At 39.3% G+C, this 22,773-nt stretch overlaps 1 protein-coding gene across 1 annotated transcript; it reads left to right on the forward strand.

Annotated features, from left to right (window-relative positions):
• The first annotated feature begins 8,017 nt into the window (after window positions 1-8,017).
• DSCC1 (DNA replication and sister chromatid cohesion 1) lies at window positions 8,018-22,489 on the forward strand. The gene is made up of 9 exons (XM_059901671.1): window positions 8,018-8,529; window positions 10,556-10,724; window positions 12,973-13,107; window positions 15,319-15,409; window positions 17,263-17,401; window positions 17,854-17,906; window positions 18,096-18,250; window positions 20,657-20,805; window positions 22,240-22,489. The coding sequence occupies exons 1-9, from the start codon at window positions 8,351-8,353 to the stop codon at window positions 22,346-22,348; spliced, it is 1,179 nt and encodes a 392-aa protein (XP_059757654.1). The 5' UTR covers window positions 8,018-8,350; the 3' UTR covers window positions 22,349-22,489.
• The last annotated feature ends 284 nt before the right edge of the window (window positions 22,490-22,773 follow it).

The raw sequence follows: 22,773 nt of genomic DNA on the forward strand, positions 1-22,773 counted from the left end.
ATAAAACATTACAAATAAATTTGAGGTCCTCCAGTCCCAGCCCTGCTCACTCCCAAGTTCTTAACGCTGTAAAGGTGTCAAAAATACTTACTCTTTGGTATATGCTGCCTCCTAGTGGTCTATTTTGCAATGACACTAAATGATACTGGGTCTCCTGCAGGAAAAGGGCCACGCTCAAGAAGGCTTCGGGGAAATTTGGATGGGGGTGGGGAGGAGGGTGTAGTTTGTCTCCTTATTGGGCGTGTTCCTGGCTTTTAGTGAGCATGGACTAGGGATATTCTCATTTTCTTGAGACAACACCTCACAAAGAAGAAATGAATTGTCCTAAATCCTGAATGTCTTTCTTATGTCCTGTGGGATCTTCAAGTGTAAGAAAAACCTGTTTGCAGTTAACTGAGCTTTAACCTGATTTGGTTTTACATAGAAACACAAGATATTTTTAAATTTTTAAAATGTAATCTTGAATTGTGCATGGATGCAATTATTGTGTACATCAAGAAAAATTTGTACTTTGTTCTGTTCAGAACTTTACCAAAAAAGGTTCATCACTGTATAAAATTGCTTCACCCACCATTTGTGTGGTACCATGAGAACAGCACACCTTTTTCAGTGCATTTGTTAGATATTGCATGCCTGTGTGTGTATTTGCATAGGAATATATTAAGCCAAATTGTAAAATACCAAATATAAAAAAGAAATGATGGCAATATTCAGTTAAATATTGTCTTAATTCTGTTATTCTAAAATTATTCATTAGTTATAAATATCTGATGACCACACTAGGCCTTCTACTAGAGTCATTTGAATATTAAAATACACATTATTTTGTTATATGTGATTTTCCTTTTCTTTTTCTTCCCTATATTTCAGCATAAGGGCATCATATTGATTTTCTTTTAAATAATGCACCTAGAAAGCTTATGTTCTCTATGAATGTAATGACAAGAAAATAAAGTGAGCATCACATACTCTATTATTTTTAAAGGGGACATTGAGTTAGACGGGATTGAGAATTTTTTAATGGAATAATAATGTTATATTTATTGAGCTCTTTCTCTGTGACTGGCCATGCTCAAAGGGTTATACATGTGTTAAACAATTATTCCTCAGAATAACCTTGTGAGTTGGCCACTTTTCTTTCTTTCTTTCTTTTTTTGTTGTTGTTGAAGTATTGTTAATTTACAATGTTGTGTTAGTTTCTGGTGTACAGCAAAGTGATTCAGTTATACATGTGTATATTCTTTTTCCTATTCTTTTCCATTATAGTTTGTTACAAGATATTGAATATAGTTCCCTGTGCTATACAGTAGGACCTTGTTGTTTATCTATTTTGTGTATAGTATCAATAGTTTGTGTCTGCTAATCCCAAACTCCTAATTTATCCCTCCCCCAATTCCCCTTTGGTAACCATAAATTCTTATTCTCTGTCTGTGAACTGTTTCTGTTTTGTAAATAAATTCATTTGTATCACTTCTGTTTTTTTGGCTATGCCGTGCAGCTTGTGGGATCTCAGTTCCCCAACCAGGGATCTAACCTGGGCCCTCAGCAGTGAGAGCACAGAGTCCTAACCACTGGACCACCAGGGAATTCCCTGTAACACCTTTTAGATTCCACATATAAGTGATATCATATATTTGTCTTTCTCTATCTGACTTACTTCACTTAGTATGATAATCTCTAGGTCCATCCATGTTGCTGCAAATGACATTATTTCATTCTTTCTTATGGCTGAGTAGTATTCCACTGTATATATATATACACCATGTCTTCTTTATCCATGGTTGCTTCCATGTCTTGGCTATTGTAAATAGTGCTGCTATGAACATTCGGGTGCATGTATCTTTTCGAATTAGAGTTTTCTCTGGATATATATTGTAGTTTGTATCTGCTAATCCCAAACTCCTAATTTACCCCTCCCCCCCACTTCCCTTTTGGTAATAATAAGTTTGTTTTCTATGTCTGTGAGTCTGTTTCTGTTTTGTAAATAAGTTCATTTGTAAACTTTTTTAATTGCTGAGTAATATTTCATTGTATATATACACCACATCTTCTTTATTCATTCATCTGTTGATGGACACTTAGGTTGCTTCCAAGTCTTGGCAATTATAAATAATGCTGCTATGAACATTGGGGTGCATGTATCTTTTTGAATTATGTTTTTCTCCAGATATATGCCCAAGAGTGGGATTGCTGGATCATATGGTAAGTCTATTTTCAGTTTTTTAAGGAACCTCCATATTGTTTTCCACAGTGGCTGCACCAATTTACATTCCCACCAACAGTGTAGGAGGGTTCCTTTTTCAAGGATGTATAGTTTAATCCCTATGATAATTACTAAAAAATTGCAAAGAGAAAGGGCTAAAAGATCAGTTGATAAATTATAATGACATTCTTTTTTAAAAATTCAAGTAATCCACAGGAGGGCAGAAAAGGAAGGAAAGAATAAAAAAAAGGTGGGGAAAGAAACCCAAATAAAAAAGTGGCAATTTCACTAGGAAAGACCATGTGCTAGGCCACAAAAGAAGTCTCAATAAAATTAAAATAATTGAAATCATATAGAGTATGTTCTCCATGTATACATAATGACATTAAGTTAAAAATTAATAAATATCTAGGAAATCACAAATATCTGGAAGTACAGTCTACTCCTAAACAATTCATGGGTCAAAGAAGTAATCACAAAGGAAATTAGAAAATATTTCAAACTGTGTGATTATGAAAGATAACGTTTCAAAATTTGTGTGATACAGCTAAAGCAGAGCTTTGAGAAAAATTTATAAACACGTGTTTATATTAGAAAAAAAGAAAGGCCTAAAATCAATGATAAGAACCTAGAAAAAGAAAAGTAAAGCAAACCCCAAGTAAATAGAAGTTAATATTTCATAAATATTCCTTCTCCTTTTTCCAATGGGCATAAGGAAACGTTTGGGGGTACTGAGAATGTTCTGCATTTTGATTGTGGTGATGGTTTCACCAGTGTATAAATTTGTTAAATCCTTAAATTGTACGATTTAAATGGATGCAATTTATTGTACTTAAATGGTATCTCAATAAAGTTGATTTAAAAACAAAGGAGTCCTGAGGCAGCAGTGCCTCCTGTAAATTTAGGGAATAGCAGGGGCACCTGGGTGAGGGGGTGGGGAGGGGATGAAGATTGTATAAGGTCTTATGGGCCTTGATAAGAACTTTGAGGCTGTGGACACAGAAAAATTAAGATCAATAAGACAAAGAGCATTGCTCACCACCCAGCTCTATAAGGGTAAAGTCATAACCCATGGCCATTGACCACACTGCCAGTGTACCCTGAAAGGAATTCAGGATGAAAAACAAGATGAGGCATTCTATGCTTTGGATGAGCAGGCCCTTAGATAGATAGATGCATATCTCAGTAAGAATTTCAATGATGCTAGATTATTGCATCTTCCCATACACAGAAAACCAGTAAAATCATTAACTTGAGATATGTATTCTTTGTGATCAGCAGTCATCTTTTACCAAGATGTATGGTTGACTGCACATATTTCCTAGCCAAAAATCGTGTATAAACTGGTTTTTCCCCTACCTCTTCAGAGTTGTGTGGTTGTCTCCCAGGCTCTAGTCCTCATTAAGATCCTGAATAAAACTGAAATTCACAACTCTTTCATTGTGTATTTTTCTTTAAGTTGTCAGAATTTATTCTGAAAGTGATCAGAATCCTTTGGTGTATTTTGAACAGAGGAATGCTGTGATCTGACTTACATTATTGCAAGGATTGCAGAAGATAATATATACAGGATACACACCTGAGTGCTTGACTCAGTAAATATTTAATAGATATTTCTTCTCTTTTCTAAGGCAATGGAGAACAAAACGCCAAAGCAGGCTACTCTGAGAAACATAAAACACTACCACCATCTAGTGGGGAAAATCCTGTTCTATAAGCAAAGCCTAAAAAGTTTAATTAATAAAGGATATGAAGTTAACATCTAAACTACTGTATTTCCCACAGAATGAAATAAATCTTGCTGTGAATCAGCACTTCCTTACCTGAAGTGATTTTAAGTAAATACAAGGTAATGTGGTTTCCAAGACACTATTCTGTTTTTCCTACCATGTGCAATTCTTTCCTCCAGGGAGGTATTTCTTTCAAGGCTTCCACCTCCACTGTTTGGTGAGATTTCATCTTTAGTCCAGTTTTTAGTTGTACATAACACTCTTGTTGGGTGATCTTCTTACCAAACCAAACTTGGGTCTGCTTGCCTGATGTGCAGCAAAGCCAATCTACTGACACCAGGTTGTGGTGAAGAAAAGTGAAACTGAGCAGGACCCTGTGGGGCTCCTGGGCACAGAAGCCTTTCAAACAGTTGCTAATCAGGGAAGGGAAGGGATGCAGAGGCAAGGGAGGAGCAGTCAAGTAACAATAGTGCAGCTTTGGGGGCAGGGTCCTGGTTCCCCTTCAAGGGATACACACAACAATATCTTTGAGCTCTTTTACAGAACTAAAACCCCCAACAAATGGAAGATGTTAGCATTCTTCATTCCAGAGAAGGTCACAGTTCGATATCCTTGAGAAGCTCATTAGGAGAACAACTGAGGCCAGATTAAAGGAGTGCAGGCCCTGCACACACCCTGATGCTTATCAGCAACTCCGCCCTCGAACCACTGCTATAAAACTCCTCACCAAATCCTCCCGGGTTGGGACACACAGTTTTTCAGGGCACGAGCCCACTGTGTCCCCCTTTGCCTGGCAAAGCAATAATGCTATTCTTTTCTACCTCACCCAAAATTCTGTCTCTGAGATTCGATTTGGCACCCATGCACAGAGGCCGAGTTTTCATCAAAAGTACAGCTTTATTGCGAGGTGCTCAACATGGGGCTAAACAAGGAGAACAGGCAGCTCATGCTCAAATGACCAAACTCCCTGACGGCTTTTCAGGAAATGGTTTTTAAAGACAGTGTGAGGAAGAGAGTCATAGGATGTGTGATCAGCTCACATACAACTCTTCTGATTGGGTGGTGGCAGGGTAACTGGGTGGTATTTCAGGAGTCAACATCATCAACCTTCTTGTTCCGACTGGTCTGGGGTCTATGTGCTGGTGGTCAGCAGTTAACTTCTTCCACCTGATGGGGGTTTTAGTATCTGCAAAACAACTCAAGGATATGATTCAGGATATTATCTGTAGCCCTTGAGGAGGAACTAAAGATCCTTGATTTTGTTTTATGGCTAAACTATTATTATTTTGTCTTGCTTGACTGTTTTCCTTTGTTTCTGTATTATCTCACTTCTCTGATTAAGTTTGCTCTTTGGAACTAGGGAAAGGCCTAGGAGGCTAAAGTTCATCTGTAAACGAGAAGAGGGGATGGGGGGTCTGTCCTTGGAAAGGTCCTACAGGGTCCTGCTCAGCTCCCATCTCATTCACAGGCACCCTTGTAATTACCATATATGTGCATTTAAAAGCTTTATCTTTTAGCTCCTGGCCAAACCTTTTTTCAAACTCCAAGTTCTAGATCCTCACATGTATATTCTCATAGCAACTCAATCTCCACGTATCAAATCCAGAACTCATCTGACTCCAAACCTATTCCTACCCTTCCTACAATATGTTGTAAATGAGGGGATGCAGTTGCTCATGCAGGAATCTAGAATTCATCCTTCATTCTTTTCCCTCTCTTACTCTCCATGTCTAATCAAGTAGCCACTGTTGTCCTTTCAATCTCAAAAATTATTTCTCAAGCCCAGCCACCCTCATCAATCATTTAAGATCTTACTAGTCTCCTTCTACACTTGTCTCCCTTCAATCTGTGCCAGGAACTCTTTTTCTCCCTCTTCCCTCCCTTCCTCACTCATGTATGATTTATTACCTGTCCATTGAAGTTATTTGTCTGTATGTCAGGTTTTATGTTTTTGTTTGCCGCACCATGAGGCATGCAGTATCTCAGTTCCCTGACCAGGGATTGAACCCATGCCCCCTGCAGTGGAAGTGCAGAGTCTTAACCACTGGACTGCCAGGAAAGTCTCCATATGTCAGGTTTTGTAATACTGAGGAAAAATATTTTAAATATATTTTATTACACATGATTAATGCATGTATATGCTCTCAGTGTTAAAATTTATACAGTAAAGAAAAACCAGAAATCCTTTTTGATGTCCCCCTGCACTCCCCTCCTTAGAGGTAAACATTATCACAACTCATTCACTTATTCACTCATTCAATTGTTCAGCAAATATATATGAAGATCCATTATGTGCTGGGCAATCTGCTTAATGATGACTGAAAACATATCCTAGTGAAGTTTATAGCTTACAGTCTTAGAGAAAAAAAAAAACAAAACAACCAACCAAACAAAAAACCCCCACATTAAGTAATTACACAAATGCAAAATTACAACTTACTTAAAATCTAGGCATGAGAGGTACCTGTTGCCATGAGATATATATTTGACAGGCTTGACCTGATCAGGGAGGTCAGAGAAAGATTTCTGAGAAGTGACTATTGACCCAGAGTTGAATGATCCAGTGTAGTAGCCACTAGCCACCTGTGATTATTTAAATTTAAATTAACTAAATTAAGTAAAATTTAAAATTCAGGGACTTCCCTGGTGGTCCGGTGGGTAAGACTCCAAGCTCCCAATGCAGGGGGCCTGGGTTCGATCCCTGGTCGGGGAACTAGATCCCACATGCATGCTGCAACTAAGAGCCTGCATGCCGCAACTAAAGATCCTGCATGTCACAACTAAGACCCAGGGCAGCCAAATAAATAAATAAATACATATTAAAAATAAAATAAAATGCAGTTCCTCATTCACATTATCCACATTCCAAGCAGTCAAAAGCCACCTGTGGTTAGTAGCTACCAAATTGGACTGTGCAGATATAGAACATTTCCAACATCTCAGGAAGTTCTATCAGATAGTGCTCAACAAGGACTCTGTACTTTCACTGTGAGGGCCCGGGTTCAGTCCCTGGTCAGGGAACTAAGATCCCACAAGCCGCACGGCAAAAGAATAAAATAAAATAAAAGACACGTGCTCAGCAAGAGAAGAACATGCCAGACAAACAGAGGCCCAAATGGTGGGAGGCACCGAAAGATCTTATTGTAAGCCTGTGTGCCTGATGTTAGGAGGAAGCCTTGAAGAGGAAGAGGGAAGCAGTAGTAGATGAGGAGGGATATAGACCTTCCAAATCGCCAGAGGGAAAAAAAATCAAACAAACAAAATCAGTTTAATGAAAGACAGTGAAAAACTAAGAAGCAACAAAACCAAAAATGTTCAATAAATAGAAAAAAAAGATAGCAGAGAAGCAGTCAAATATTTATATTAGATCTAAATTTGCATACCGTGTATGTGAGCCTGTGTAGATCTGCTGGGGGGGGGGGGGGGTGGTGGAATGCTGCATTCAGCACAGCCTAAGATCTAGGTTTGGTAGAAGATCTTATCTTGATGTATTAGAAGACACCTTAGAGGAAGCCGAGGGAGCACTTTACACATCCTGTAGTGGTGAGTTTGTCTCCCCAGGACACTGCAGGGCCTTGCCTACCCCAGGAAGGTGCTTTCCTCTTGACACGGGGTTTCAGCCCCTCACTTGCCACCCAGCCCAGACCAGGTACTCAATGCATGGATGGATCTAGTCCGAGCCATAGATTCCCAGCTATGATGAGTGGTCCCCAGACCCAAAGAAGTGAGATGCCCTGTGCAATTCTACCAGGACCTCACTCCCGGTCCAAGGTGTTTGCACAAACTCGGTGTGGTATTTTTCGAGCCGTAATAGACTAGACTGGAATCAGACTTTACTACCTCCTGGCTGTGCCACCTGGGGTAAGGAGCTTGCTGCCTCATTTGCAGAACGGTATTTAAAAGGCTCCACTTCACAGGGCTGTGGTGAAGGATTCATGAAATTATGCATGCAAAGTGCTTATTGCAAGACCCGCCACTGGCGGAAGACGCGACTATTTGGAGGGCGAGGAAATGGGGGTATTGGCAGGAAACAGGGCGGGGAGGAGGGCAGCGGAAGCGGTGGGGGAAGTTTCCACGTGGCGCCCCGCGGGGTCTCAGCTCAGCTCCCGCCAGCTTCCGCCGAGAGCTCCCCGTAGAGGCCGGGTTTCCTTCCAGCAGCCGCTGCTAGGCCTCGGGTGAGCCGGCAGTCCTCGGCAGGGCACGAGTCCGGGAAGCTTTCGGACTCTCTCGGGGACGCCCCCGCGGCACGCTCCGCCCCGGAAACACGCCCCCAGCCGCCTAGGCGCGCTTTTAAAACAGGCTCTGTTCTATTTCTTGTTTGTTTCGCCGGGTCGCGGCCGCCCGGGGAGCTTCATTCTCCTGTCTTAAACCTGCAGCCCCTCGCGCACCGCGGGACCCCCTCTGAACCCGCGCAGCGATGAGGAGGACCCGCGACGAGGTGGACGCGACCCTGCAGATCGCCAAGCTGAACGCGGCCGAGCTGCTGCCCACCGTGCACTGCCTGGGCTTCGGCCCCGGGGCCAGCGCAGCCGCCGGCGACTTCTGCCTGCTCGAGTTGGAGCCCGCGCTGTGCCAGCAGCTTGAGGCAGGACACAGGTGAGCCGGGGCCGGGACCTGCCGCCTCCAGCCTCTTGCCATCCACCTTCTGATTTTCCGGCGGGGAAACACAGGATGGGGAAACTGGGCCAGAGAGGTGCATTGATTTGACCAGGTCCCTCGCAGCAGGCCGGTGACCTGATCCCCAGCTGGCTGCCTTTTCCCGAGGAGTCCGCGCCACTGTTGGTCCGTCCAGTTAGCTGGACTAGTCCGGCTGGTCTTGGAGGCCTCTGTCAGCGGAAACAAGTCAGGAAATAGAACCTCGGGGAAGTTTTGGAAATGTTAACAGCGAGGCCAGGCACTAGACAGAACGCTTTGCCATTCTATCTTAAAGTCCAATGGTAATATCCAGTATTTATGGAGTTCCTCTTGCCTGCTACTTATACGTATTTTACTCAGTAGATAGGACTGGGGGGGAATGAGTGTAAAGCTGTTTTTACAGACTTGGTAATTGTGGAAGGCCCTCAAAAAACAGACTTGCTTGGGGTCACTCAATGGGGATCGGAAGCTGTTTTCTAATTCTAGGTCAGCTACACATTTGCTGCAAGACCATGGGTTAAAAAACAGAGGAGAAGTCCGTTCTGTCAACTTTGTGCAGTCCCTGGAAATGAGGGAAATGAGGAGTTAGGGGCTCTGTTGTGCTCTGTTGTTCCTCCAACACCTGTATTTTATTAGGTATAGTTTGTTCTCTGGTATGCTTTTTTAATTGAATCCTTTAGGCTTTCACTTTGGCTACTTTACTCATCTAACCCTGTTATAGTTAACTGGCCAGTCTTCAGATGCTAGCAATAACGTATCTTCAAGGGAAGTGAAGGAGAACGTCACTCATGGGTTTTCATCTCAGCTGAGTTGGCAGGAATTTGAGAAAAGACTTCAGGTGCGAGGACCTTCTTTGTCCAGTTATAGTTGATCTAGCTGGCAAAAACCAGAATGAAAATGTATGTTTTAATTTTTTTTTTTTTTTTTTTGCAGAGGGAAGGGGTAGTTGTTTTAAACAAAATATTTGAAAGCAGGGATAGTGCCATGTGGAAATAAATGTTAAGAGTAGGTACTTGGGACTATTAAATGTTGTTAGTACCAAGAAGCTTTAAAACAAAACCTTTTATTTTCACTTAAGGATTAGTTTTAAAAAAATATTTTCAGTCTTCTATTTCAGGTTTTTTATTATTTATTTAAAAGAAGTGACTTGTGTACAGGAGGTTTAAATACTTTATAGACAAGGAAAACTACTAGAATCAACTCCTTTTTTGTCATCTCCATTATCTTCATCATTTTTCTTCTTCCACCTCCTCACTTTTGTCCTTCCCCTCTTCCTTCTTGCTTTTTTCCACCTGTGACCCTTTGTCAGAGACATCATTTAGTCTAGTTTGTAAACATACCATTTTCATATTTTTCATTCAACATTGCAGCTTTCTTTCCTCAGGGTCCCGATTTCTTTGCAGCATAGGTGACGATTAGGCCAGCGTGTGCTCCTTTGATTGTTAGGGGACACTCAGGCCAAAACAAGAAGGACAGCTCTTGGGTGGGTACCAGGACCAGCAGCATGGTCATCATCTGGGAGCTTATTAGTAATGCAGAGTCCTAGGTCCCATCCCAGACATACTGCATCCTGACCTGCTTTTTTAACAAGGTTCCCTAACGTGCCTACACATAAGTTTGAGAAGTATTGCTTCAGTAATTTTAGAAAATTGTGAAATCTTGACTGAAGCTTTTGGATGCTTTTCCCAGCAGTTTGCACAAAGATGCCACGTGGTAACATTTGGCCTCTTGGCCTCCTTGGATCTTTTTTGCCCGTGTGGAATTATTTTTCCTTAGTGAGGCCAGACACGGCTGCCCCTCTGGGTCTCAATTGGCCCAGGCCTTGCTCTGTGGAGCTCATGGGAGGGCTGTGAGAGCAGGGGCTAGACACAGCCTTAAGACTTAGCTTTAAATTCTAGAAGCCTAGAGGATTTTGGAACTGTTTATAATGAAGATGTCCATTGGTGTCTCAGTAAACCAAGTATTTTCTTTTCCCACTTTCCTGCAGTCTTGTGATTCGTGGTGATAAGGATGAGAATGCCGTTCTGTGCAGTAAAGACAAAACATATGACATGAAAATAGCAGACACTTCCAATATGTTGCTTTTTATTCCTGGTTGTAAAACTCCAGACCAGATGAAGATGGAAGAGACACACTGTAACATTATTCACACTGAGGTACCGTCTTCTGTTTCCTGATTTATGTGAGAATGACAACACATGTGCTAATCTTGCGTTTAATTAAAAACTCGAGGTGTGGGACTTCCCTGGCGGTCCAGTGGTTAAAATTCCATGCTCCCAATACAGGGGGCAAGGGTTGGATCCCTGGTCGGGGGAACTAAGATCCTGCATGCCGCACAGCGTGGCCAAAAACAAACAAACAAACAAACTTGAGGTGTGAAATGTACAATCATAGAGAATCTGAAAAGTTCTCTAATGAAATCTGAAATTTCTCAGCATTATTTTTGTTTGTTCGGAGTCATGTAAAGTTGTCTTTATTATCCCAATCTGATTTTTAAGTCCCAGATAAGCTGACCATTTCCTGTAATATAGAAAATTTGCTATTAGGTGACTCATTTTAAAAGTTTTACCATGGATAGGTTTTGAAAGGACTCCCTCAAACCATAACTAGTGCATTAGATGAGGTAGAGAAATGAAGAAATTTGTTTCTGAGGGAAGTGTGTTTTTCACCTTTGAAATTAGTTTAGTTCATTACTATTCATAGCCATGTATAACAAATTTTTAATTATTTTGGAGACTGCTGTTGGCAGATAGCAAACCAGAGTCTCCATCCTGGTTAGATTGTTACACATACACAATCAAAGCACAGCCTTTAATTCTATTAAACTTTAGGCCAGCTACTTCCTAAAAATAGAATTGGAATAGAAATAAGGGAAAATACTGGGACATTTCAGTGATTCATATCTGTTGATAGAACAGAAGAACTGCCAGTAAATATTGTATTTTGTTTTTTGTAGGGTTGTGTCTTTCATTGTAATTAACTAGAAATATGGACAGTTCATCCTTTTGGAAAAGGTGTTATTTTTCTTATCATGTACCTGTTTTGTAGGTGTTTGGGGGAGGGTATAACAACACCTGTGAGTATCTTTGAGCTCTTCTTATGGGAATTCTGTGTTCTGAGACTGAGTAAAACTTAACAAAGCTCTACTAACCAGAGTTTTTAAATCTGTGGTTGCACTTTAGATGCCTAAAAAGGCTGGGAAAGGAATGCACGTGAGCAAAGCAGACTGGTGTTGATAAGTGGTAGTGGATACCCAGTCTCAGGAGTAATAGGGAATGGGGGATCTATGGCAGATTGGAGCACACAAGCCCCAAGTAAGTGGATGGGCACTTCTTGGCCTTGTGGGAAAGCAGGCCCAGCATTGCCAGATCTTCTGATTTCTTTTGTCCAAGTGAAGCTTAAAATTTAGATTTTGGGGAGCAACATCTTATTTTTCAATGTTGGCAACTAATGAAAACTCTATACTAGACCTCCCTTTTTCCCCAACACAAAAGTACACACCAACATCTGTGCACTGGATACAGCCAGCAGGCTGCCGATTTGTGAACTGTGGATTAAATCAATCTTTGTGTTTTGGTCCTTAAACTTTTCTTACATTCAGCAGCATCTCCATTAGGCTCTGGGCCTTGTCTTGTCAATCAAGGCTTCTACCAGTTTTAGAGTAGATGCATTCCCTGACCTTCCATGTTAGAGCTGGAAGGAGACAATCCATTTCTGCGTTTTTCCCTTCTTTCATGTGAAACAGTTATTGGGCACCTACTAAGTGCTAGACATTGGGCAAATCCTGGAGATACAGAGAGGGATAAGAAATATTTATCCATCATTTAGCCACTGTCACCTGGATTTCTTTAAGTGATAAGCCTCTCACTGTTTCACAAGTCCATAAGGAATTAGTTGCAAGTCTAACTAGTGGGAAGTTCTTGTATTGAATAGGAGTCTTTTTTCCTTAACATCATGAGCGACACAGAACAAGGGTTCCCCCCCTTCCCTTTATCATATATTAATTGTTTGAAGACTGTGATAATGCTTTTTCTTTATTTTCTGTTTGTCAGCCTAAAGATATTCTTCTTCTGTGTTTCTACCTGGTTTGCAGAATTCTCACCATCCTGGTCATTCTTTTCTGGGCATACTCTAGTTTCCAGAGTATACGTGAGATATGGAGCTTAATTATCCATGCTCACTATGTTGGCAGTCTCTTCTTAACTGGGGATTGAAAAGATGTTACCTGAAGATACCCATCCATCTGCTTGAGGTGGCTGGATGGGGGCCTTCTCAGCAGAAAGCAGAATACTTTGGCTCCCTTTTCTTGCTTCTTGTGGAGGGCAGATGGGTTGGTTGAAATTTTATATGAAGTTTTCTTTTAGAATGGCCCCTAAATGATTATGATGTATTTGTAATTTCTAGATCTTTGGTTTTTCTAATAATTACTGGGAATTAAGAAGATGTAGACCTAAATTAAAGAAGCTAAAGAAACTTTTGATGGAAAATACCTATGAAGGACCTGACAGTCAAAAAGAAAAGGATTCAAATCACTCAAAAGTAAGACTAGTATTTTCATTTTTTAATTTGGAATTTAAAAAATAGAGCTATAGAGACACTTAATGCTGACTTTTTTTTAAAGTTCATATTATGAAAATTTCAAACATACCCCAAAACAGAAAGACCTCCATATATTCATCACTCTCTTGAACATCTATCAATATTTTGTCAATCTCATTTTATCTGTCCGCCTGCTGCCTTCCACCTTTTTTGTTTTTTTTCTTTTTCTGGAGTATTTTAAAGCAAATCCTAGATATCATGGTGACATTTATGTAGCTGAAAGCTTCTCATGTTCCTAACTAAGAAATAATAGTTTTTTAGAGGTTAAAATAATTTATTTAATTAAAAGTTATAATTAGGGGCTCTTGAGAAAAGACATTATGAAATTGGAAAGTCAGAATGGACTAATTCCTGGAAGCACGGAAAAATATTTATAAACCAGGTAAAAAAATTTTTAAGTTTTAAATGTAATTCAAAGTTATAGAACTCTACTGGTATTCTGAAGACCATATTTGTATTAGAAGTTTGACTGATTGATTGAATTTTTTTCTTTGTAACAGCTTTATTGAGATATAATTCATATACCCAGCAACTTACTCATTTTAAAGTATATAATTCAACGGTTTTTAGTATATTAACAGAGTTGTGCAATCATCACAACAATGAAGTTTAGAATATTTTCACCACCTCCAAGAGAAACCCTGTACCCCTTAGCTGTTAATTTCTAATCCTACCTTTTCTTCCTTCTCTCTCCCACCTCAACCCTAGGCAGCCGCTAATCTACTTTCTGTCTCTATTGATTTGCCTCTTCTGGACCTTTCATATGAATAGAATCAATAAGTGGCCTTTTCCAACAGGCTTCTTTGACTTAGCATGCTGTTTTCAAGGTTCATTCATGTTGTAGCGTGCATCAGTAGTTCATTCCTTTTTATTGCTGAATAATACCCCATCTTATGGATATACCATATTTTATTCATCCATTCATCAGTTGATGGACATTTGGGTAGTTTCTACTTTTTGAATATTATTGATTATTTGATAATTATGGATAACACTGTTGTGAACATTCATGTACAAGTTTCTAGGGAACCTATGTTTTCATTTTTCTTGGAGATATATATATCTAGATATATAGATATATAGATATATATACACACACATACCTAAGAGTGAAATTGATGGGCCCTGTGCTTACTCTGTATAACCTTTTGGGGAACTCCCGGACTGTTTTCCAAAGTGGCTGCACTATTTGACATTTCCATTGTATGAGGGTTCCAGTTTCTCCACATCCTAGACAACAATTGTTACTATCTGTCTTTTCTGTATCCATCCTAATGGGTTTGAAGTGGTACCATTGTGGTTTTGATGTGCATTTCCCTAATGACTAATGATGTTGAGCATCTTTTCATGTGCTTGTTGACTATTTCTGTATCTTTGGAGAATGCCTATACAGAAACCCCTTTGCCCAATTTTTAATTGGGTTATTTATCTTTTTATTACTAAATTGTAGGAGAGTTCTTTATATAATCTAAATACAAGCTCCTTGACAGATATATGATATGCAAATATTTTCTCCTATTTTATGAGTTGTCTTTTCTTGATTTTTTAAAATTGTGGTAAATAAACAGAACATAAAATTTACCACTTTAACCATTTTGACCTGTACAGCTCTGTGGCATTACATACACTCACATTACTCTGCAACCATCACCAGTATCCATCTACAGAAAATTTTCATCTTCCCAACCTGAAACTCTGTACCCATTAAACACTAACTCCCCAGTTTCGCCTGCCTCTCACCCTCCGGCAACCACTATTCCACTTTATGTCTCTGTGAATTTGTCTATGCCAAATCTCCCATGTAAGTGGAATCATACAGTATTTGTCCTTTTGTGTGGATGATGTTTTGAAATACACAAGTTTTCATTTTGATGAAGTCCACATTATCTGTCTTATCTTTTGTTCCTTGTGTTTTTGGCATCATATCTAAAACCATTGCCACATCCAACATCACAAAGAGTTATCCTCTGTTTTCTTCTAAGAATCCACTGATTTTATGTAGTAATCATTACAGATTAACAAAAGAAATTAAACTAGGGTACCTTGCCTTAATCTCTTCTATGTATTTATTCAATAAGTCTAAAAAAAATTCTTTGGCGTTAAAATGTGCTTGCTTTTTTTTTTTTTTTTTTTCTTGTTTTCTTGTTTCAGTATACAACTGAAGATTTGCTTGATCAAATTCAGGCAAGTGAGGAAGAAATAATGGCCCAGTTACAAGTTCTAAATGCCTGTGAGATTGGAGGTAGCATGACTTACTATTATTAATAATGATGGAATTGGGCATCATATGAGAGACATTTTTGGACATCTTCACCTGTTTATTGCTGTTCCATGCTATTAACCTTTTGGGCTCAGAGATGATGATATTTGTATTTTGGGGTGTGGGGTAGAGACTACATGTGATCACCTTTACAGTCTCTGACCAGTGACTTTTTCCACTCCTTACAGGCCTTTTTCTGTGGACTGAGTGGTAATAGAAGAACCATATTAGATCAGGAAAGGTCTTAGATATCAGGTAGTCTAATCCCTTCATTGTTTTCAATAGGTGAGGAAACTAAGGCCTAGGAAGGGAAACGGACCTGTCCAGGGTTCCATGTTGAGTTAGTGACAGGATAATGCATAAAGCCCAGGTACTTGAACTCCTGGTTCAGAATTAACTCACTGTATTTCCAAATTGCTTGGAAGATGTGTTTCTTCTTGTGATAACTCAACATACTTTTGAATGTTAAGTAGTTTATGTAAGAAGCCTGTATAAAAGTTGTAGTGGTATGTGTTGGTCTCAGGGGTTGATGGAGAAACCCAGTAGTATCTTGTATTTTGATTATCTCCTGGTCTGGAGTGGTAGAGTAGGAGCTATTTTTTTTTTCTGGCATCTGGGCTTGCAGTAATACTTGAGTAGATGTTTGTGTGCATTTTTCAGCCCTCTTAAGCTTGCCTAGAGAAGCAGTAATTCTGCACCCATGTGTTAGGAAGGAGGAAATTAGCATGGTTTGGTGGATGCACTCTTAAATCTTCCAAGCAAGATTAGCTTTTGTGAGACTGTAACTCTCAAATGTGGTGAATTCTGCTGAGTGAAGCAGCTGCAGATGACTTTAGAACTAACTGGAAGCACTTAGCTCTTTGTTGTGGTTCCTTGAGACACATTTGGTCCTAAGCATCGGACATAAAGTTTCTAATTGTGGATGCCTGCTGCTAATTACTATGGTATAGGGGGTACCATGAATGTTAAGCTTAAAAAAAAAAAAGAAGAACCAATGGGCTTAATGCAGCCTTCTGTATTATTCACTTATTGCGTGGGAATGGATAACATTTTGGGAGGTATGTGTGTGTGGGGATGCAAAGATTATTTTTTCCTAGTTTTCTTTTTCAGTTTTACATCACGCATTCCATTTTTTAACATTGCCTTTATTTTTTCAGAATAAGAATAGGAACATTCTCCCTTGGTGTGAGTGTACTTGATTTGGTGGGTGTGTACGTGATTTGTTTCTCCAGGGGTGGTGGTAGTGCCTTTGGTTATAAGATGGCATTTCATAGTCTTTCACAGGAATAGGGAAATGTATCTTGAGGCTCAGCTTTTATTTTGCCACTGGTCCACATTGTACTTCTGAGTCTGTTATCTCTAAATGAGCTAGACTTCTTTATGAGCATGAGAACACCTCTCCAAGATAGCTGAGATGAGGGTTGTAACCAGGGCAGTGCCCCATAGCAGAGATCACTGTGTGGGATATCCAACCTATGACCTTCACCTCATTTGTATGACGTTCTAATGAAATGACTGTACCAGCTACAGGTTTCCATATTTCCATTTAGAACGACAAGATTATTGTGAGATAATTGAGTATTAAAGCATTTCGAAAAAAATCAAAATGTTAGCCATATGGAAAGTACTCTTTAAAAACCATCTGATCTCCCATAAGACACAATTTGTAATGATCAGGAGACACGCATAAACAGAAGCATTGTTTATAAAGAAAGCTAAGACTTTTCATGTCTCTTTTTCGCAGTGGGCAAGAGTTTACTGCTGCTTTATCAGTCTATCAGCCAATTCATTTGTTAAAAATGTCCTTTGGTAAATATAACTTTTGGAATTTGTAGGTTATTGGAGGATTCTTGAATTTGATTATGAGATGAAACTTCTGAATCACATAACTCAGCTTGTGGATTCTGAATCTTGGTCTTTTAGTAAAGTTCCCTTGAATACATGCCTTCAGGAACTTGGACCATTAGAGACAGAGTAAGTATGTTATTCATTGTCCTTCCAGATTTCCTTAAGGGGACGAAAATTATTTTCAGGGTAGGACTAAACCCGGGGCATAGACTATTTATATTTTGATATAGGAATCTAAAGAATATACAACCAAGAAGGACTTGGGAATTTTGGTCATTGGGGTGAATAAATGTGTATCTTTTTTTTCTCTGCCATAAAAAATATAAAGGAATAATTTAAGCTATTTTATAATAAAGGTATGCTCATATAATTTGTGTAAAAATATTTAGCATGGAACCTGGTATATAGTAACTTTCCAGTGTATTTTAGTTAGCTTCTAATGTAAAGTTTTATACTTGGCAACCAAAATCCCTTAGTTATTTCAAATTTATATCTTAGTTTCTAGTTAGCAATGGTGTTTAAAAGATAATGTATAAATATGTGAAAAACTTTTCAAATAAGTGTTTAAAATTTTTCAGGGAAATGATCGGACACTGTCTTAAATGTTATGGAAAGAAATATACAGAGGAAGGTAAGATTGGGAAAGTATTTTAACGGGTATTTTAACTCTTATGTGTTAAAATTGGTTTGCCTTTTTCAAGTGTCTTCCTGTTAAAAATAAGAACTCCATAGGGTGATGGGAGATGAGTTGTGTATAATAATGAGTTGTATAATTAATTGTCAGAGGACCATGTGAAACTCTCTGATACATTTTCCTTAGGTGAAGTTTATTTTGAATTGAGTGCAGATAAAATATGCAGAGCTACAGCACAAATGCTACTTCAGAATGCAGTGAAATTCAATCTCGCCGAGTTTCAAGAAGTGTGGCAACAGAGTGTTCCTGAAGGAGTGATGACTAGGCTTGATCAGCTTAAGGTAAGGTCGCCATGGTGATTACCTCCGTAACTCGGCAGGTTACTAGGTGAAATGAAGCCTGTATTGGAACTGAATTTGGAGCCTGTTTATTTTCCTAGCCCCCCATTAGGAGTGCATTCTACATCCCAAAAATCCTTAAAAAACCCAAAAAATCCCACTTTATTGAAGTGTAATTTACATATCACAGTTCACCCTTTTGAAAAGGGTGATTTGTAGTAAATTTAATGAGTTACCAGCCATCACAGTCTAGTTTTAGAACATTTGTCAACTCAGTGAGATCACTCAGGCCCATTTACAGTTAATCCTGGTTCCCACCTGGTGTATCTCATTTTGTTCCTTTTCTCTCCATTTCCATCAGCATTGTCTTAGCTGAAACTATCATGTTTGGCTCACAATAGCATCCCTAAGCGGGCCTTCTGTACTTTTAACTGCCCACCTCCAATCCATTCTCTGCGGTGCTACTAAAATGATCTTTCAAAAATGTCCGTCAGATTAGATGAACATCTTGCTTAAATCACTTTAATGATTTCCCATTGCATTTAAGACATAAAATCCAGAGTATTATAATATAAAATAATATTTTACAATATAAAATATATAAAATCTTGGTCTACAAGGCCCTTCATACCATCCCCTGTAAGCTTCATCTCTTGATACTTTCTCTCCTGTCCACTGCATACCAGCCTTCTTTCAGATTTTTAAGATCATCAAGCTCTTTCCTACCCTAGGACTTTTACACAAAGCTTTTTGTTCTAGAATAAACTTCTCCCCAGTTTCACCTGGCCACCTCCTACTCATCTTTGAGTCACTTCATCAAGGAGGCCTTCCTTTACTCTAAAAAAAATACTTCCTGTTTTACTCTCCATGGCACCCTGGATTTCTCCTTCATGGTACTCTCACTTAGCTTCAGAAAAATGTTTCATTATGTGGTTCCCTGCTCTCCACTTTAATAGAATTTTTTTCACTGTTGCTTGCCAATATATAGCATACTGCCTGGCATGTAGTATATGCTCAATGAGAATTTATTAAGTAAGTGAAAGTATTTGCTCAATATTTACAGAGTTCCTTTTATGTCTAAACACCTTGCTAGATGCTGAGCAGAAAACGTTACACAAGGTGCCATCTAGGTCCTCAGCCTGGGGTCCGGCAATGGGGGTGCACATTACATGTATATATCTCTTCTGACAATGTAGAGTGATCTGTGCCATGGGAAAAGCATGCACAAGATGTTATGGGAGCAAATGAAGGGGCTTATCCATCTGACTGGTCAATCAGGGATGATTTTTTGAAGGAATGAATGTTTTAGCTGCCGAGTATGAAAGGATCATGTGTTACTCTAGACGGAAGGGCAGAGACAAGGTTCCAAGAGAGACAAGGTTCCAGGAGAGCATGGAGGGATAAAAATAGGGACACACAGTAGGGATGCATGACTGGAGAGAAGGGTGCTGGTGAGTTGGTGAAGGACACTATGGACTGTGCTAAGGAATTTCAACTCTATCTAGAAAGCTCTTTGGGGCCATTGAGTGGCATCAGTTAGAAATGCTACCTGATGAGCTTTGCCTTTTGGAAAGAACACTATGACAGTAATGAGGATGGATTGATGGAAGGTTGGCTGGATTATGGAAAATTTAGGTTTCCAACACTTTACTCCTAACTAAGAGAGTATTGGCCAAAGAAATAGGTGATGGGGAAAGGATAGAGAAATGTTAAGGCCTTAAAATCTGTATGATTTAGTGACCACTTAGATGTGGGGTTTGAATAATGGGATCTAGGATGATGCCTTGGTTTCCTAGGATTAGCAGGATGAGAACAGGTTTGGATGACAAACACAATGAGTGCATATATAGGTTTGGATATAGAGGTCTGGTGCTTGGAAGAGGGATTTGAGTTGAAGATACTTGCTGATGACTGTAATATTTGTAAGTAAGTGGTGGTTGAAGTCACGGGTTTAGAGAGGTTACCCAGGACAGTGACGGTGAAACAAGTAGAGGGATGGGGTTGGGGGCCAGGGAACTACAACATCAAGTTAGGAGAAAAATAATGAGATCGTGATGCAGGCTTAAAGAGGAAGGAGTGATCAACACTAACAAAATAAACGGGTCTAGCAAGATGAATCCAAGAAAAGGGCCCACTGGATTTGGCAACGACAGGTCATCCGTGACCTTTAGAACTAGAGCCATCTCAATAAATTGGTGGTAGTAAAAGCCAGATTACAGAAGGGAAAGTAAGTCACTGCTTAGAGGAACTCTTTTATGAAAAAGGCTATTGTAAGTTTCTGGGTAGTTTGTGTAAGTTTCATGTGGAAGATTGTTTTAAATACCTTGGGCTAAGCTAAACGTAAGGTAAATGAGTCATTTTTAAACATCTGACCTTTACTTGAACTGTCCTTTTTCCCATTTCTTATAGGGTTTAGCCTTGGTGGATAGACACTCAAGACCAGAGATCATATTTTTGCTGAAAGTAGATGATTTACCTGAGGATAATCAGGAACGTTTTAATAGTCTATTCTCTCTGAGGGAGAAGTGGACAGAAGAAGATATTGCTCCATATATTGAGTAAGTAATTTCTTACAAATGGATTTTGACTGTTCTTCTTATGATGAGTGGCATAGGGTTTTAGATTATCAGAATTTTTTTTTTTTTTTTTTTTTTTTTGAGTATTCCTGGAAGACACTGCTTCCTTCCAAACTTTCTCCAGTGGTGGCTGTCTTCTCTGTCATTCGTCACAACTACTGATCTGGGAGGTGGGGTATGTGTCATCTCTCTTCCTTACTACTGCTTCTAGAATCACTCCTTTGCTCTCCTCCTTGCAAACTGCAGCTCATAGAGGGACAGTCAACTATATACCCTCCTATGACTCTAAGGCAAGCACCCCTCTCTGATGGCCACCTTCTTTCTTTCCCACTCCCTTACTTTAACATTCTGGTAGAAGCCAGACTGTGGAAGAACAAGTTAGCCCTGAAGCCACTGCTTGTAGAACCAACCTCAAAGCCACTAATAAACACTACCACTTCCTCACTGCGTCTCCCACCTCTCGGGGCCTCTCTCTTCTCTTTCCCCGGCTTGCTTTCCAGGGTCAGTCTTTCTAACTCTTACTGTACCCGCTCTACTCCTTGCACCCTCTCTGTGTCTTGTCATACCTTGTTGGCAAAAATCTGCAAAGATTATTTTAGTTTTTGCTCCCTTCTCCTCTCCCCCCTTTTAAACTTCTGGAAAATTTTAAACATTCAAAAGTAACAGTAAAATATAAGGAACCCTCCATGTACTTAGTACCTAGCTTCCATAATCATCAACTCATTGCCTCCATTATTTAAAACTTAGATCACATTATGCTTTTCCATGAAATAAAACCCTCCACTGGCTTCCCATTATATGTACAATTAAATTACAACTCCCTCTCATGTTCTTCAAGGCCCTATGTGATATTCCCTTGATCCCTTCTCCAGCTCAGGTCCTCCCATATCTTCCCTTCCCTCATGATGTTCCAGTCAAAGTCTTCCCTCCTTTGAGGTACAGAAGAGGAAGCTAAAATTCAGGTAGGGTAGGTAACCTAGATAAGCTCACACAGGTAGCCTGGTATCCCGGTTCTCTGAGTCTAGACCCCACTGTATCACATTGCTTTTATGTCTGATTTGGAAGCCTGTGGGATATAATGGAAAAGACACAGACTTTAGAGACCTACAGAGCCGGCTGCAAAATTTGGCTCCATCCTTTACCACCTGAACCTCAGTTTCCTCATATCTAACATGGGGTTAAATAATACATTACTCTTACTGTGAAGTTTGGAGATAATACATACATGTAATGTACCTAGTTCAGTTATGGCTTAGTAATCTCTCCCTACCCTATCTCTCCCACAAATACACACCCTTATGTTTGTTGGAAAGATGGATTTGGGGGGGAGAGATATAAACAGCTAGTGCTGTGAAAATTGTGTTATGTTCCCTAGAATGTTTATGATGTTCATTAATTTTTTTACTGTTCCCACAGAGATTTGTGTGGAGAGAAGCAAACCATTGGTGCATTACTCACTAAATATTCTCGATCTTCGATTCAAAATGGTGTTAAAGTTTATAACTCAAGAAGACCCATTTCTTAAAAAGAACAACAGTCTTGTTTTTGTGACTAAAGTTGCTTTGTAAGGTTGCTGGTTATAAGAAAACTTTTTATGTATTTGTATACCAGACTTTTAAAAACCTAATTCTTTGAGGCATTTTTCTCTTCCTCTTAAGCATTTTAAAACTACTGCTCTTTTTTTTCTTAAACGTAATAGGGTATTTTATATCTTTCAGGTTATATTTGTGTTATGTACACAGTGAAAACAAGGACAAAAGAAAGTGTTATTTCCTGTATTTCGTGTCTCTTAGTAGTCTTTGTGGGTTTATTTATAGAATAACAGTTTTGCTTTTTTTATATTTAAAATTGCATTTCTTTCATTAGGATTTGACATTCTAATTATTAATAAATTTAAGTTTTCAGAGAGCTAAATAGTTTCCTAGAAGAGAATTATTTATTCACTTAAAT

The sequence above is a fragment of the Balaenoptera ricei genome, chromosome 17 (genome assembly GCF_028023285.1).
Source record: "Balaenoptera ricei isolate mBalRic1 chromosome 17, mBalRic1.hap2, whole genome shotgun sequence".
Taxonomy (NCBI): Eukaryota; Metazoa; Chordata; class Mammalia; order Artiodactyla; family Balaenopteridae; genus Balaenoptera; species Balaenoptera ricei.